At 33.3% G+C, this 12,291-nt stretch overlaps 1 protein-coding gene and 1 long non-coding RNA gene across 2 annotated transcripts; one reads left to right on the top strand and one right to left on the bottom strand.

Annotated features, from left to right (window-relative positions):
* Positions 1 to 8,956: 8,956 nt before the first annotated feature.
* LOC120196483 lies at positions 8,957 to 9,243 on the bottom strand. The gene is made up of 2 exons (XR_005523176.1): positions 9,184 to 9,243; positions 8,957 to 9,093 (listed from the first exon to the last, which is right to left on the bottom strand). It is a non-coding gene; the product is annotated as an uncharacterized LOC120196483 (long non-coding RNA).
* A 2,231-nt stretch (positions 9,244 to 11,474) lies between these two features.
* On the top strand, positions 11,475 to 12,080 carry LOC120196912. The gene is made up of 2 exons (XM_039198590.1): positions 11,475 to 11,970; positions 12,076 to 12,080. The coding sequence occupies exons 1-2, from the start codon at positions 11,475 to 11,477 to the stop codon at positions 12,078 to 12,080; spliced, it is 501 nt and encodes a 166-aa protein (XP_039054521.1).
* The last annotated feature ends 211 nt before the right edge of the window (positions 12,081 to 12,291 follow it).

The raw sequence follows: 12,291 nt of genomic DNA, 5'->3' as shown, positions 1-12,291 counted from the left end.
GTCATTCCTTATCACAATTTCATGACTTTGATAGTCAACTTTACTTATACATAACATCATTCTTAATCATCTCTTGTACTTATGTTTTTCCCCTCAAAACTCCCTTTAAAACATGTAAATACTCATATCATTCCCTTCATCATATCTATATAATCAAAATGCATAACCATATCCAGATCCATATCATACTTGATTAACTCACTTTATCTTTTCTTCCAATCTTATAACTCTATCACCTTTACTCTTGCAGCTAGTCCATAACAACTGTTCAATCTAGGGCACATGCCCTAATCAATTAATCGTATACACCCTTTCCAATCAGAATTATCTCAACAATAGTTTACTTAACTTATCACATCTATATTCATTCTCATACACCATGTAATTTTCATTGTTCAAACTCATATTCAAACTTTCTTTGTCTTATAAACTGATCACTGATATTTCCATTCTTAAACTCTTCTTATCAATCCTTAACTTTACTCAACCATACAAATCCTCACTTCCTTCACTATATCACATTACTATGATCAAAATATACAACTGCATTCAAATCCACTTCATATTTGGTTATCTTAACCTGACAATATCTTAGAATCTTATACTTCCAATACATTTCATCACATACTCTAGTTAGCTAACGCTAACTCTCTCCATCTAGAATGCAAACCTTTATTATATCCACTCTCTTACTTATACACGATATTATCTCTTCATTTCAAACTCATAAGCTCTGACTTTATATATATATATATATTATACGCTTGTCAATAATAAACTTATTCTTGAACTCTTCTACTAATTCTCACTGCATCATTTGATCTTTAATGCTCTTATGGTGACACTTGTTCACCATATTCTATCTTATCCACAAAATAACAAAACTACTCCATATCACTTTTCCCGATTCAAAACAGTGAAAACTTTCTATCACTATTCAAATATGATTTCAACTTTCTGAAATCAACTTTTGATCTTACGAGGCACTTCCTGAGGTGTCCACTCTTCATCCTGCCTGGCCAGGGCAGGTGAATTGCTATCACCATCAGGTTTATTACCTCTCACTTCTTTCGAAACTCTCACAATCGAATTTTTACTATATTTAACTAATCTTATTCTATTAGCCAGATAGTACACTCCTTACATTATCAGATCAGAAATTTTTCACTCTGGGTTGGCATGTACACATTTTAAAACTCTTTTACCTTCGGTTTAATCCTAGAATCGGCTAAACCTTAGCTCTGATACCATTAAATGTAACACTCCAACCCGTATTTGACCCGGATCCGAGTCCGAGGTGTCACATTGACTTTTCAAAACATTTTCCTTTATATGTGGATGAAAATCCAACTCATTATTTGATAAAATGAATATTTTATATTAATTAACATAAATGGGTTTTACAAAACATATCAGAGCTTATATTATTCAAATTTTTAAACTTCATGTTAACTACATTTTATAAAACAAAATACATATATTTAATATGTTTCTGATCCGATATTCATAAGGAAGATGTTGACATGTCTTACTCCTCTTAGCATCTCTTCTTGCTTCTGTAACCTACGTGTGAAATAATCACACGCTAAGTTTATGACTTAGTGAGGCATTAAACTTATAAAAGAACTCTAACTATATAAACATACATGAACATATCCTCTCATGATGCCACATCAAAACAATACCACATTATATGTAATGTAATATACATATATACATATTACACACTAATTCCATCTCTAACCTTATTTCACTATCAATATTCTTATCCTTTTATATCTTATAATCATATCCTTTTATATATATTCTTTTAATCAACATATGATTTATTTACCCAAGCAATACACACATCATCATGTAATTCATATAATATTATCCTTCATATCTCTTATCTCTTGTTCATTTGATCTCTTATATTCATGTCATATATCTTATAACAGATTTGTATATCCTCATATAAATCATTTCTTCTTATTCACATAAGCATTAACATATATTCATGTATATCATACAAGACATACTGTAACCCATAACACACATATATCACGTTATACAATTCATATCACAAAGCATATATATATATATATCACATATATTGTATTCATGGTTATCACTTTATTAGCTTATGTATATATGTGAGAACTTAATATATGTGAGTACTTTGAGGTTGTGCACACATATGCTGTCACCACAGCTCGTATAAAGATCCACTGAGTGGCATATGAAATTATCCCGAATGACCTATGTATATCCCAAAGGACCTCTGTATGTCCTGAAGGACCTATGAACCCTTGACTCTTGGCATGCCAACTATACCCCTAGCTCTCATTTCACATTACATGGGCATTCTCTTTCATATCATTTCTCATATTTATATAATTCACTTTCATATATCACATATCATATCTCATGTCATGTATCATATCTTGTGATCATGTAACCATATCACTTATAATCACATAACTTCTACTCATAGGGTTCAACATCATTTAACTTAGTTCACTTTTTCATATTATCACATAGTTATATAATCTTATATGTCCTATCAATAGCCTATAAACTTATGCATGTACTTATATATACTCTTTAATGTAGTTTACATAGTAATGCTCTATACTTGTATCATATAATGATTTTACCTAGGTCTTCCTTTATAGAGTTTATACTACAGGTTCAAATAGTCTCATTCTATCTTATAAATAATTTCTACTCATCTTATCTCACTTCACCTTTCACTCACATAAATTATATATACACTAGTTTAATCTATTTATTTAGTTCAATTTCCATGACTTCTACAATACTCTTTCATAAAGCTTTGTAGTTCTTCACTTTATAACTTCTATACCATAATTTTCTTTAAGTATAAATCTTCCCTATATCACTTATGTATCATTATTTATGCTCATATCCTCTAATTCATATACTATTTTTATAGCCTCATAATTTATTATCTTCTGGTTTATATTTTGTTCTCTTAATTCTTCTCATAGTCACCTATATATATAGTTTATATTACATTCTTATGATTCACAAAACCTAGGATTGATTATTTTATCCGTAGCACGTAATTTATATAACTTGTCTCTTATAAGCATATCATTACATAAATTATTTCATGCTCTTCCATTACTACATTATAGTATTTTACACAAATCATATAGCATATACAAAGCATATCAATATCTTTAGTCATGCATACATACAATTAATGTAATACATATAATTACATATAACAGATATAATCATAACAAACATATAATCATGTTCATGACTTCATGCATATTACTCTAGGAAATAGACTCATCGCAGGTCTTATTTCCATTAAACACTACATGTCACTAGTATGCACTCATCTGGCCTCATTAGTCAATATCGATCTCTTATCTTTTCCCCTGATCGATCTTACTTGTCAATGGTTCCGAAACTTGTTCATGCTCTGTATCGACATAATTATACATTTAAGGCAATTATTAGATGCCTACACCTTGCAATTCGATACTAACAACTTAAACAAGCTTAATAAACCAATATTCATTTTTTTCCTTTAAGGGGTATCGATACACCCCTTGAGGTATCGGTACCCTCATTACATTCTATAATTCTTTTTGTTTGAGAGGGTATCGGTACCTGTTGAATGGGTACCGATACCCCTAGCCCAGAAATTACATTTTTATGTACGAGAATTCTTTCTTTCCAACCCAACACTTCTTATTTCCTTCCTTTACATATTCTTAGTTCATCTACATATTATTACAACTCATTTCTACTCAATAATAACTTCTTTAACCTTCAAATCTTATCCTTCATATGTAATTCAAGAATTACACTTACTTTGCAACATGTTCTAAATTTAATTCTAACACCTCATACTTCTTAATTAGCTTGATGACAAGTCAAATCCAACTTCCAATTCTTATTATGAACATTATTCCAAGATTTCATTCTATAACTCCTAATCTTTAATCTCCCCTAACTTCATCATCCTTTGACTTTAAGATAACCTAAGATTTCCTTAACCTTAGTTATTATCTAATGATCAATAAGCAACCTTAAATTCATCAAGAATTTAATCAACAAGAAAACTCACCTTTAGCTTGGCTTCATGGTGGAAAGGAAGAAGAAAGCTAGAGAAGTCTCTGGACTAATCTTTCTCTCATTCCCAGGTGATTTATAGCCTAAATAAAGAAAGATAAAAATCTTTCTGGTCAAATGACCATTTTACCCTTTATTTCCTTGAATAATTACCAATAATCATCCACTAAATATTCTAATTTAGTCCTTGAACTTTTAAATCTTTCAAAATCAGACCTCAAAGTTTCAAATTTCTATTTTAGTCACTAGCCCCCGATTTTGGGATATTACAATTTTTCCTTTATATATCAGTTTACGCAAATCAAAATCAAATAATGGTTACATACACTTTATTCAATATACAAATATCGATAAGAAGATAACTACTCTTGTAGTAAAATGATTTCCTTCAAAAGAATTTGAATGGCCACTACTACAAGTATCGATACATTATACATATTTATTTTCTACCTATAATATTATATAATCGGTCCCAAATCCTTCTTGGCTTCAATTTGAAATCCCCAAATGAAACCTTAATCCCTATTTTCTTCAAACTAATGAGAACACTCAATACTCCAAGTATCGATACATTTATACAACCTACAATATCATTTTCTACCTATAATATTTAATAAAAATATCGATATTTATCATCTACCTATAATATCACTTTCTACCTGTAATCGGTCCCAAATGCTTCTTTACTTTGAAAACCCCAAACACATAAAACCCCTATTTTCGATTATTGTAATAATAAAAAACTAGGGTTTCGACAACGTACTTCTCGATTTGACTGCAGCAACAAACAAACAAACTTCGCTTTAAAAATGCATTCTGAAATGCAACAACAATTATGCTTCGATTTCAAAAACTCTGTCGTGTTTTATCTAATTTCAGAGGAAATTTAGCTATGCCTTTTATATTTTAACTGGATATGTTATTTATATTTAATCGATACAATTACCCAAATCTCAATACTTTTATGTCAGGTCTCAATACTTTCGATAGAATATTTACCTATTTCTTTTAAAAGTATCAATAATTTCTTACGTATACTTATTAAAGTGTCGATACATTCAACATATCCAGTAGCGCTTTACCGGTTTTGTCATGATGAAACCAGTTCTGTCATATTTTTACCTGTTATATTGTTATGTATTGATACATTTTTATAAAGTATCGATACTTTATAGGCGCTATTACTGCTTTTCTTTTAAATTCCAAAAGTGTCGATACTTATTTGAATGGAATCGATACTTTCAACATATCCGATAGCTTTTTACCGATTTTTTCATAATGAAATTGGTTTTGTCATATTTTTACTTGTTATATTGTTATGTATCGATACATTTTTTAAAGTATCGATACTTTATAGGCGCTATTACTACTTTTCTTTTAAATTCTAAAAGTGTCAATACTTATTTAAATGGAATCAATATTTTCAACATATCCGGTAGCGCTTTACCGGTTTTGTCATTATGAAACCGGTTTTATCATATTTTTACCTGTTATATTGTTATGTATCGATACATGTTTATAACGTATCGATACTCTATAGGCGCTATGTCGCTTTTCTCTTAAATTCCAAAAGTGTCGATACTTATTTCAATGGAATCTATACTTTCAACATATTCGGAAGCGCTTTACCGGTTTTGTCATATTGAATCAATTTTGTCATATTTTTACCTGATATATTGTTATGTATCAATACATATTTTAATTGTATCGATACATACCGACAAGCTAAGTTTGTCGGTTGCCAAGGTTTTTAATATTTCTTCATGATTTCCACCTACAACATTATTATTACTCAATATTTCCGGTAACGTTAAACCGACTTTGTTAAGTACCTTAATATGTTTCTGGTAACGCCGCATATTAGCCATAAATTAGTCCGCCTTTCCTGAGACAACCCCTTAAATACCCAATACTCTTTTGTGACCAAGTGATTTAAAGGTCGGAGCATGACTTTTCAAAATCCCCATGACCATGAGCATCAATTATAAGATATGTAAAAATATGTTTGTAGATGAAATAAGATAGACTCGTCTAATTATTGATGGGAATAAGATTGACTTATCGGTTATTAATGGTTCATTCCCTTTGGTTCAGGCAGAGAGCCGTAATCAATGAGAAACGGTCGTTGGCCGATGTTTAAAAGAGGAAGAAAGAGAATTATCATAAGGAAGAAGAAAAAGGATCGATTGGTTATGGACGGTTTATCCTCTTTTTCAGTCTTGATTGGGAGTATTTATAGAGGTCTTTAGTGTGTGTCTCAATCGTAAGGTCATCATGGTTATTTGTATACCGTCAAGCTAGATAGTATGGTAATAAAACTTTGGGTTTTGTTTTGGCGCACCAAGTGGGATAATTAGAGGGCTTGTATATTAGAGGTCTTGTATACGTTGTAGTTGATCAAAAGTTTGAGTTTAGGGGATATAGGCTAGTCTGAGACTTAGGGGTTACCGAAGATCATCTTCGAAGGTATAACAAGTTGCCCCCTTAATCGAGGGAAATGTCATAAAAGGGTTTGACCCTATATTATGAAAGAGAATGTGTTTTCTCTATCGTAGGCAGTTCACTCCTTCTGGTTTGAGAAAAACGTCGTGGCCGGTGAAATTCGAGGTACCTTGACCATGTCATTTTTAGGACTGGGGTGCCTCGCCTTTCCTTTTAAGAGAGTTTGATTCAACACTTACATCTCAGTGGAATATAGAAGAGTTAGTGTGACAAGTTATGGGGAATCTCATACAACGAATAAAGGCGTCTTAACGTCAGTGGAGAGGTGATCATCTCTTGTAGAAACAGAGGATATTTTTCTCTTGAGGGTTATTCAAGAGGTATGAACATCCTCGGAATACACTAAAGGATATCCGTATCTCGACACTACTTTAGAGTGGAGGTTTTAGATTTCTTGGATAAAGATTTTTGCAGATAGTGGTTTTATTTGCGGCACCTAGTACCTTACTCAGTGGGTGACCCTTACCGTGGACGATGTCATATTATTTGGGGAATAGAGTGAGAACATGTTCTTGTCTCGACGTTGCCATAGGCAATGAAGGTTACTCCATGAGATAATAAAACTTGGTGCCTTCAAATAAGTCTGATTTATGGTTGTAGGTCTTTTTGTCGTGGTGAAATTAGGGCGAGGACATTTTGGTGTTGGAATGGAGACATCCCAATACTTTGTGTAGGCTTGCGGGTTTGTTAGATTAGAGTTGTGTAGATATTTATGTTCAAAGCTTTTTAACTTTGGATGGAGTTGTCTCTATGCCCCCTGATATAGTATGAGAATATTCAACGCTTAAAGGGCATACACTATAGCAAAATAGGTTTTTAGCGGTGTTTTTCAGTCGCTGCTAAAAACCTTTGTGGTGCAAAAACAAACGCTGCAAAAAGTGTCACTAAAACAAACGCCGCAAAAGGTAGCGGCGTTTGTCGTTCACAAACGCAACTAAAGGTTATGTTTTAGTGGCCTTTTTTTACAAACGCCGCTAAAGGTTATGATATTTAGCGGCGGTTTTTCCAAACACCGCTCTTTGTCTTTTCTTTTATAGAGTTTTGTCCCAAAAACGCCGCTAAATGTTCTGATATATAGTGGCGTTTGTTTCCAAAAATGCCGCTAAATGTTATATCATATAGTGGCGTTTGTGAATAAATACTACTATTGACTACGTATATAGTGGTGTTTTTATATAAATACCGCAAAAGATCTAGAACTTTAGTGGCGTTTTTCAAAAACACCGGTATTGACTATGTATTTAGTGACTTTTTTATACAAACGTCGTGAATTAAAACTAAATTTTCAAATGTTGTTTTCTACTCTTTTGTTAACTAAATTTAACATGTAGCATTATCCAATAAACTTGACATCCATAACAACAAACTTGAAATCCATAACAAGAAACTTGAAATCCATAATAATAAATCAAAGTTTACATTAACTTAAAATATAATATAGTTCAACATTGTTAACTAGAATAAACAATAATAACACCTAAGATGGTGGACTCTGGATTATCAATTTCAAATGTTAATTGCCTATATTATAGAGAAAGTAAGCAACTAAACATAAGCATTACATTTAATTTCAAAATTGAGAACATATCACAACAAACTAAAACTCACAACCAATATATCAAATAAATATGCACAGAGAAATTTTCACTTCTATGTTTATACACACAAATCTGTAACACTCCACACAAGTGCATCACACGATAAGTTATTCATGTCACTATCTCATTTGGCACTGCTTTGTAGAGATCAGACACATTGCCTTCCAAAAGGTAGCAGGTTTTCATAAATATTGCAAGATAGATTTCCATTTTTTATGCTTATTCATTGTGACACTTATTTTATCACAGAATGCTATTAAAAAAACATTAAATCAATATACACTTGTATATCATTTAATCTTACAGCGAGACTTCCAGCAACTAACTTCACACCTCTAGTGATTGCAATTACATTCACAAATTGTCTGCAAGATAGTCAAAGCTCTCTGTAACTAGTCTCAAACACAAATGCACACTATGGCTATTGGATAATAAGGGCTCGAGTCTGAAATATTACCTACTATCAAACAGACCTCCAGTGCCTTCTAGGAGTTCAGGAGTAACAGATATTTCCGAAAGAGTGGCTACAGTAACTCTCAGTCGTGAGAACTGTTCATGCTCCCAAGCTACCTACAGCAGACCAACATCTTTAATACATGCTTAAAACAACCTGTATGGTAAACGCTCTCATTAGTCATTACTTAACATGAGAAAATAACATAAATGTTAACTGTACGATAAACGGGGAAGAGTAAGTTTTTCTCGAATCAAAATTTGAAGCGTGTATTTTTCAAGAATCAATCAAAACTCACTTCTTTATGATCTCTGTGTTGGGTTCCCCGTCATCAATAAGAAGCCTTCCCAGAGTATGCATCTTCAAGTGCCTTAAAATTCCCGATATGACATGCTTGTGCTTCACGAAAGCAAGTCGTCTTCTCTGGATCCAAGGCTGAAACACCTGCAAAATACACACATAATAATAAGAACGTTAAAAAAAAATATTGGGACATGATCATGATGGAATTCCTTTATGGAAAAGGATATTAACCTGATAAACGCAATATGATACCAACATCGATATCGAAATAATAATTGCAATCAAAACGGCTTAGTGAAGTTGAATTGAGAACTTGTGGTAGTTGGACAATAAGAAATGGGATAACTGATATAGCCATTATGCTGGCAGCATAGCATGTCCAAATATCAGTGCTAACACCCGTCTCTGCAAAATCCGACAAACTTCCATTTCCGGTTACAGAAATTTAAAATGATACATCTAAATTTCAGACTACTTGAGCCACATGTTTTTGGCCATTGCAGGACACAATGCATGGTAACACAACCCTCAACCACTTACAGCACTAACTAACAAAGAACAATGTTAAGCAAAGTCGTGTATCTGTTAAGCTAAACCCTTTCGTATTCATTATATCGACTGCGAATGAATCATGGAGATCATACCTGCCGACGACAACACAAGATCCCCATATCACCGTGAGAAGCATGATGGTGGACCCTGCCAACAGCCCCATTCCAACGGAGAACTGGCCTTGAGCAGTTTACGCCATTCCGGAAAGTCCAGACACTGGAAGAAAACAGGAATGAAATTATCTGTTACTATGCTATCATAATTTGGATTTTAGATTTGCGTAAAGATATTCCTGAAAAGATAGAGACCATGTAACAGAGTACCTACTCATTTAAAATTATTTGTTACTCTCAAATCGAAGTTAAAATCAATATGCCCATTTATGAAAAGGAAAATAGCCATCGTTCAATATGGCTTACTAAAGCAATAGTTTATAAAGTCCAAACTACAATAATACCGTAACAACCCTTACAATATATAGTGCAAGCCGCAGAGTTATTATTGGTTGCAATGCTCATTTTCCTTTCAAATAAGCTCGTAAATCTCTCTGCAAAATAAACAATGAATTAAAGTTTGAAAACCTAACTATTAAAGAAGCAGATAACGTTGGAGCTATATTACAAAATCCAGTTATATAGAATCACTGAAAAATAAGAGGGAACTAAGATCTGGAAAGCAATTTCGTATCAATGAATTATCCAGTGCACATAAGCAACAAAAGAACACAAGTTGAAATCAACTCAGCAAGCCATAAAACCGGACATAAGTAAAGGCATGTATAGACCATATATATTATGACGGAGACTTGGCCTTGAGCAGTTTCGACTAAAAGAAAGTGAGATCGGTGAAGAAGCCGCAGATTCGACGAAGAAGCCACATATGGGTTTGGGTAAACGGCGGGAATGAAAAAATAGGTGAAGGGTAAAAAATGAAAAAGGGTTAAAGGGGCGCAGGACTTAGAAATTGTAAACTTGCTATGAGTTTTTAGCGACGTTTGTATAAAAACGCCACTAAAGTACGAGTCTTTAGCGGCGTTTGTATACAAACACCACTAATGTATTGATAAATTACAGCGTTTATTCAAAAAATGTCATTACAATATGAATCTCTTACGGCATTTTTCCAAAAACGCCACTAAAATACGAGTATTTAGCAGCGTTTTTGCTTAAAATGCCGTAAAATTTGTTATTTTGTGGCGTTTGTTAAAAAAACTCCGCTAAAAATGCCGCTATAAACCCATTTTGTTGTAGTGATAGTGGAAAGGTTGGCATTGCTCGGAAGTGTTTTGATGCTGTTTGGACGGTGAGGTACCTATTTGTGTGATTTCTAGCAGAGTTGAAAATTCTCAACACTTCCGTTGGAGATTTCGTTTGAATGTATTTAAATACTTCGATTTTAATTACAAATGGAGTCTTTCTAGTCCCTATGAAGTAAGAAATCTCAACGTGACATCGTAATGGAGAAGTCTTTTCTAATTTTGGTCGTGGGGCTTTTACGTGCAGGGACTCTCGACTTTACGTGTGAAGGCATTCCAACTTTCTTTAGGGACGATTCTAAGTAGGTTTGCTTTGAGAGTTTTCGAGGTAAGAAATCTTAACGCTTAATAGCATATGATCAATCTGGAAGGCTTGTCTTCTTTGTATAAGTGTTAGAAAAAAAGGTTATTGATGCTTTCTACAGAGGTGTTTACCGTTGAGCGAGAGTCTTTTTGGGAGGTCCTTAGCGTCGAATGTGAGGATGTGAATGATGGTGTGAGATCGTCGCTACGCAGAATCCTTAATGCTAGGTGCAGAGGTTTATTGATATTGGGTGTTGAAGAAACTATTTTTTAAATAGGATGAATGTTACCGTGTCAATCAAAAGTCGCACAGATCATCTGGCATTCCGAAGGTGGAACTAATGCTAGTTGGAGCTTCAGAAAATTGTTAAACCTTAAAAGAGAAGCACAAATTGTTTTTTTAACAGGAGCAATGACGACTCGCGCCATATGGGATGAGATTAGAGTAAAAATAGACAAAGTTAATTGGCATAATCTAATTTGGTTTCCTTTCCACATACCAAAACACAACATGATTGCTTGGATGGCTATCTTGGACAGACTACCCACTAGGAATAGGCTTCAACAAATGGGCATTATAACCGATGGCTTATGTGTTCTGTGCAATGAGGATCGGGAGATAAGAGACCACCTATTCCTAAAATGTCCATTGGCGGATTCCCTTTGGAAGGCCATTCTGCATCTCTCCGGATTAAGATCAACTTCTTTATCCTGGAACAACTTGTTAGCATCGATTTCTCATGCTTGGAAAGGTAAATCCCTACTTATCACTATTTTGAAACTTGCATGGTGTGCATTTCTTTATTCTCTATTGGAGGAACGAAACATAAGGTTGTTCAAAGGAAACTCCATAAATGCAGCTGAAATTCTTAAAGCTATCAAGACGATTGTCGGAATTCAACTAAGAGGTCGGAATATTAATAGACTTGATAGTGTTAATATTATTATTTGTAAGAATTAGAGTATTGAATAACCTATACTCTGTTTTGTGAATAGGTTGTTCATGTTTTTAGGTTGATTTTCCATTGATCATTGTTTTGTAGCAGAACACTGCTCATTTGGGTAATAAAAATCTTAATTATCCAAAAAAAAGACGCACGAAAGAGACGACGTCTTCTCGCATTAGTTCTCGTTCTTGTCTTCTTCGTCTTCCCAAACTCCATGTAGAAGATATCGAGTTTTTCATGAGTCTTTATAAAGACGTGTATTTTCCATTATACACTACAAAA

Source organism: Hibiscus syriacus, unplaced genomic scaffold, assembly GCF_006381635.1.
Source record: "Hibiscus syriacus cultivar Baekdansim isolate YM2019G1 unplaced genomic scaffold, ASM638163v2 tig00117034_pilon, whole genome shotgun sequence".
NCBI lineage: Eukaryota > Viridiplantae > Streptophyta > Magnoliopsida > Malvales > Malvaceae > Hibiscus > Hibiscus syriacus.
Note: the sequence above shows the minus strand (reverse complement) of the source record. Positions and strands in the feature narration are given on the sequence as shown.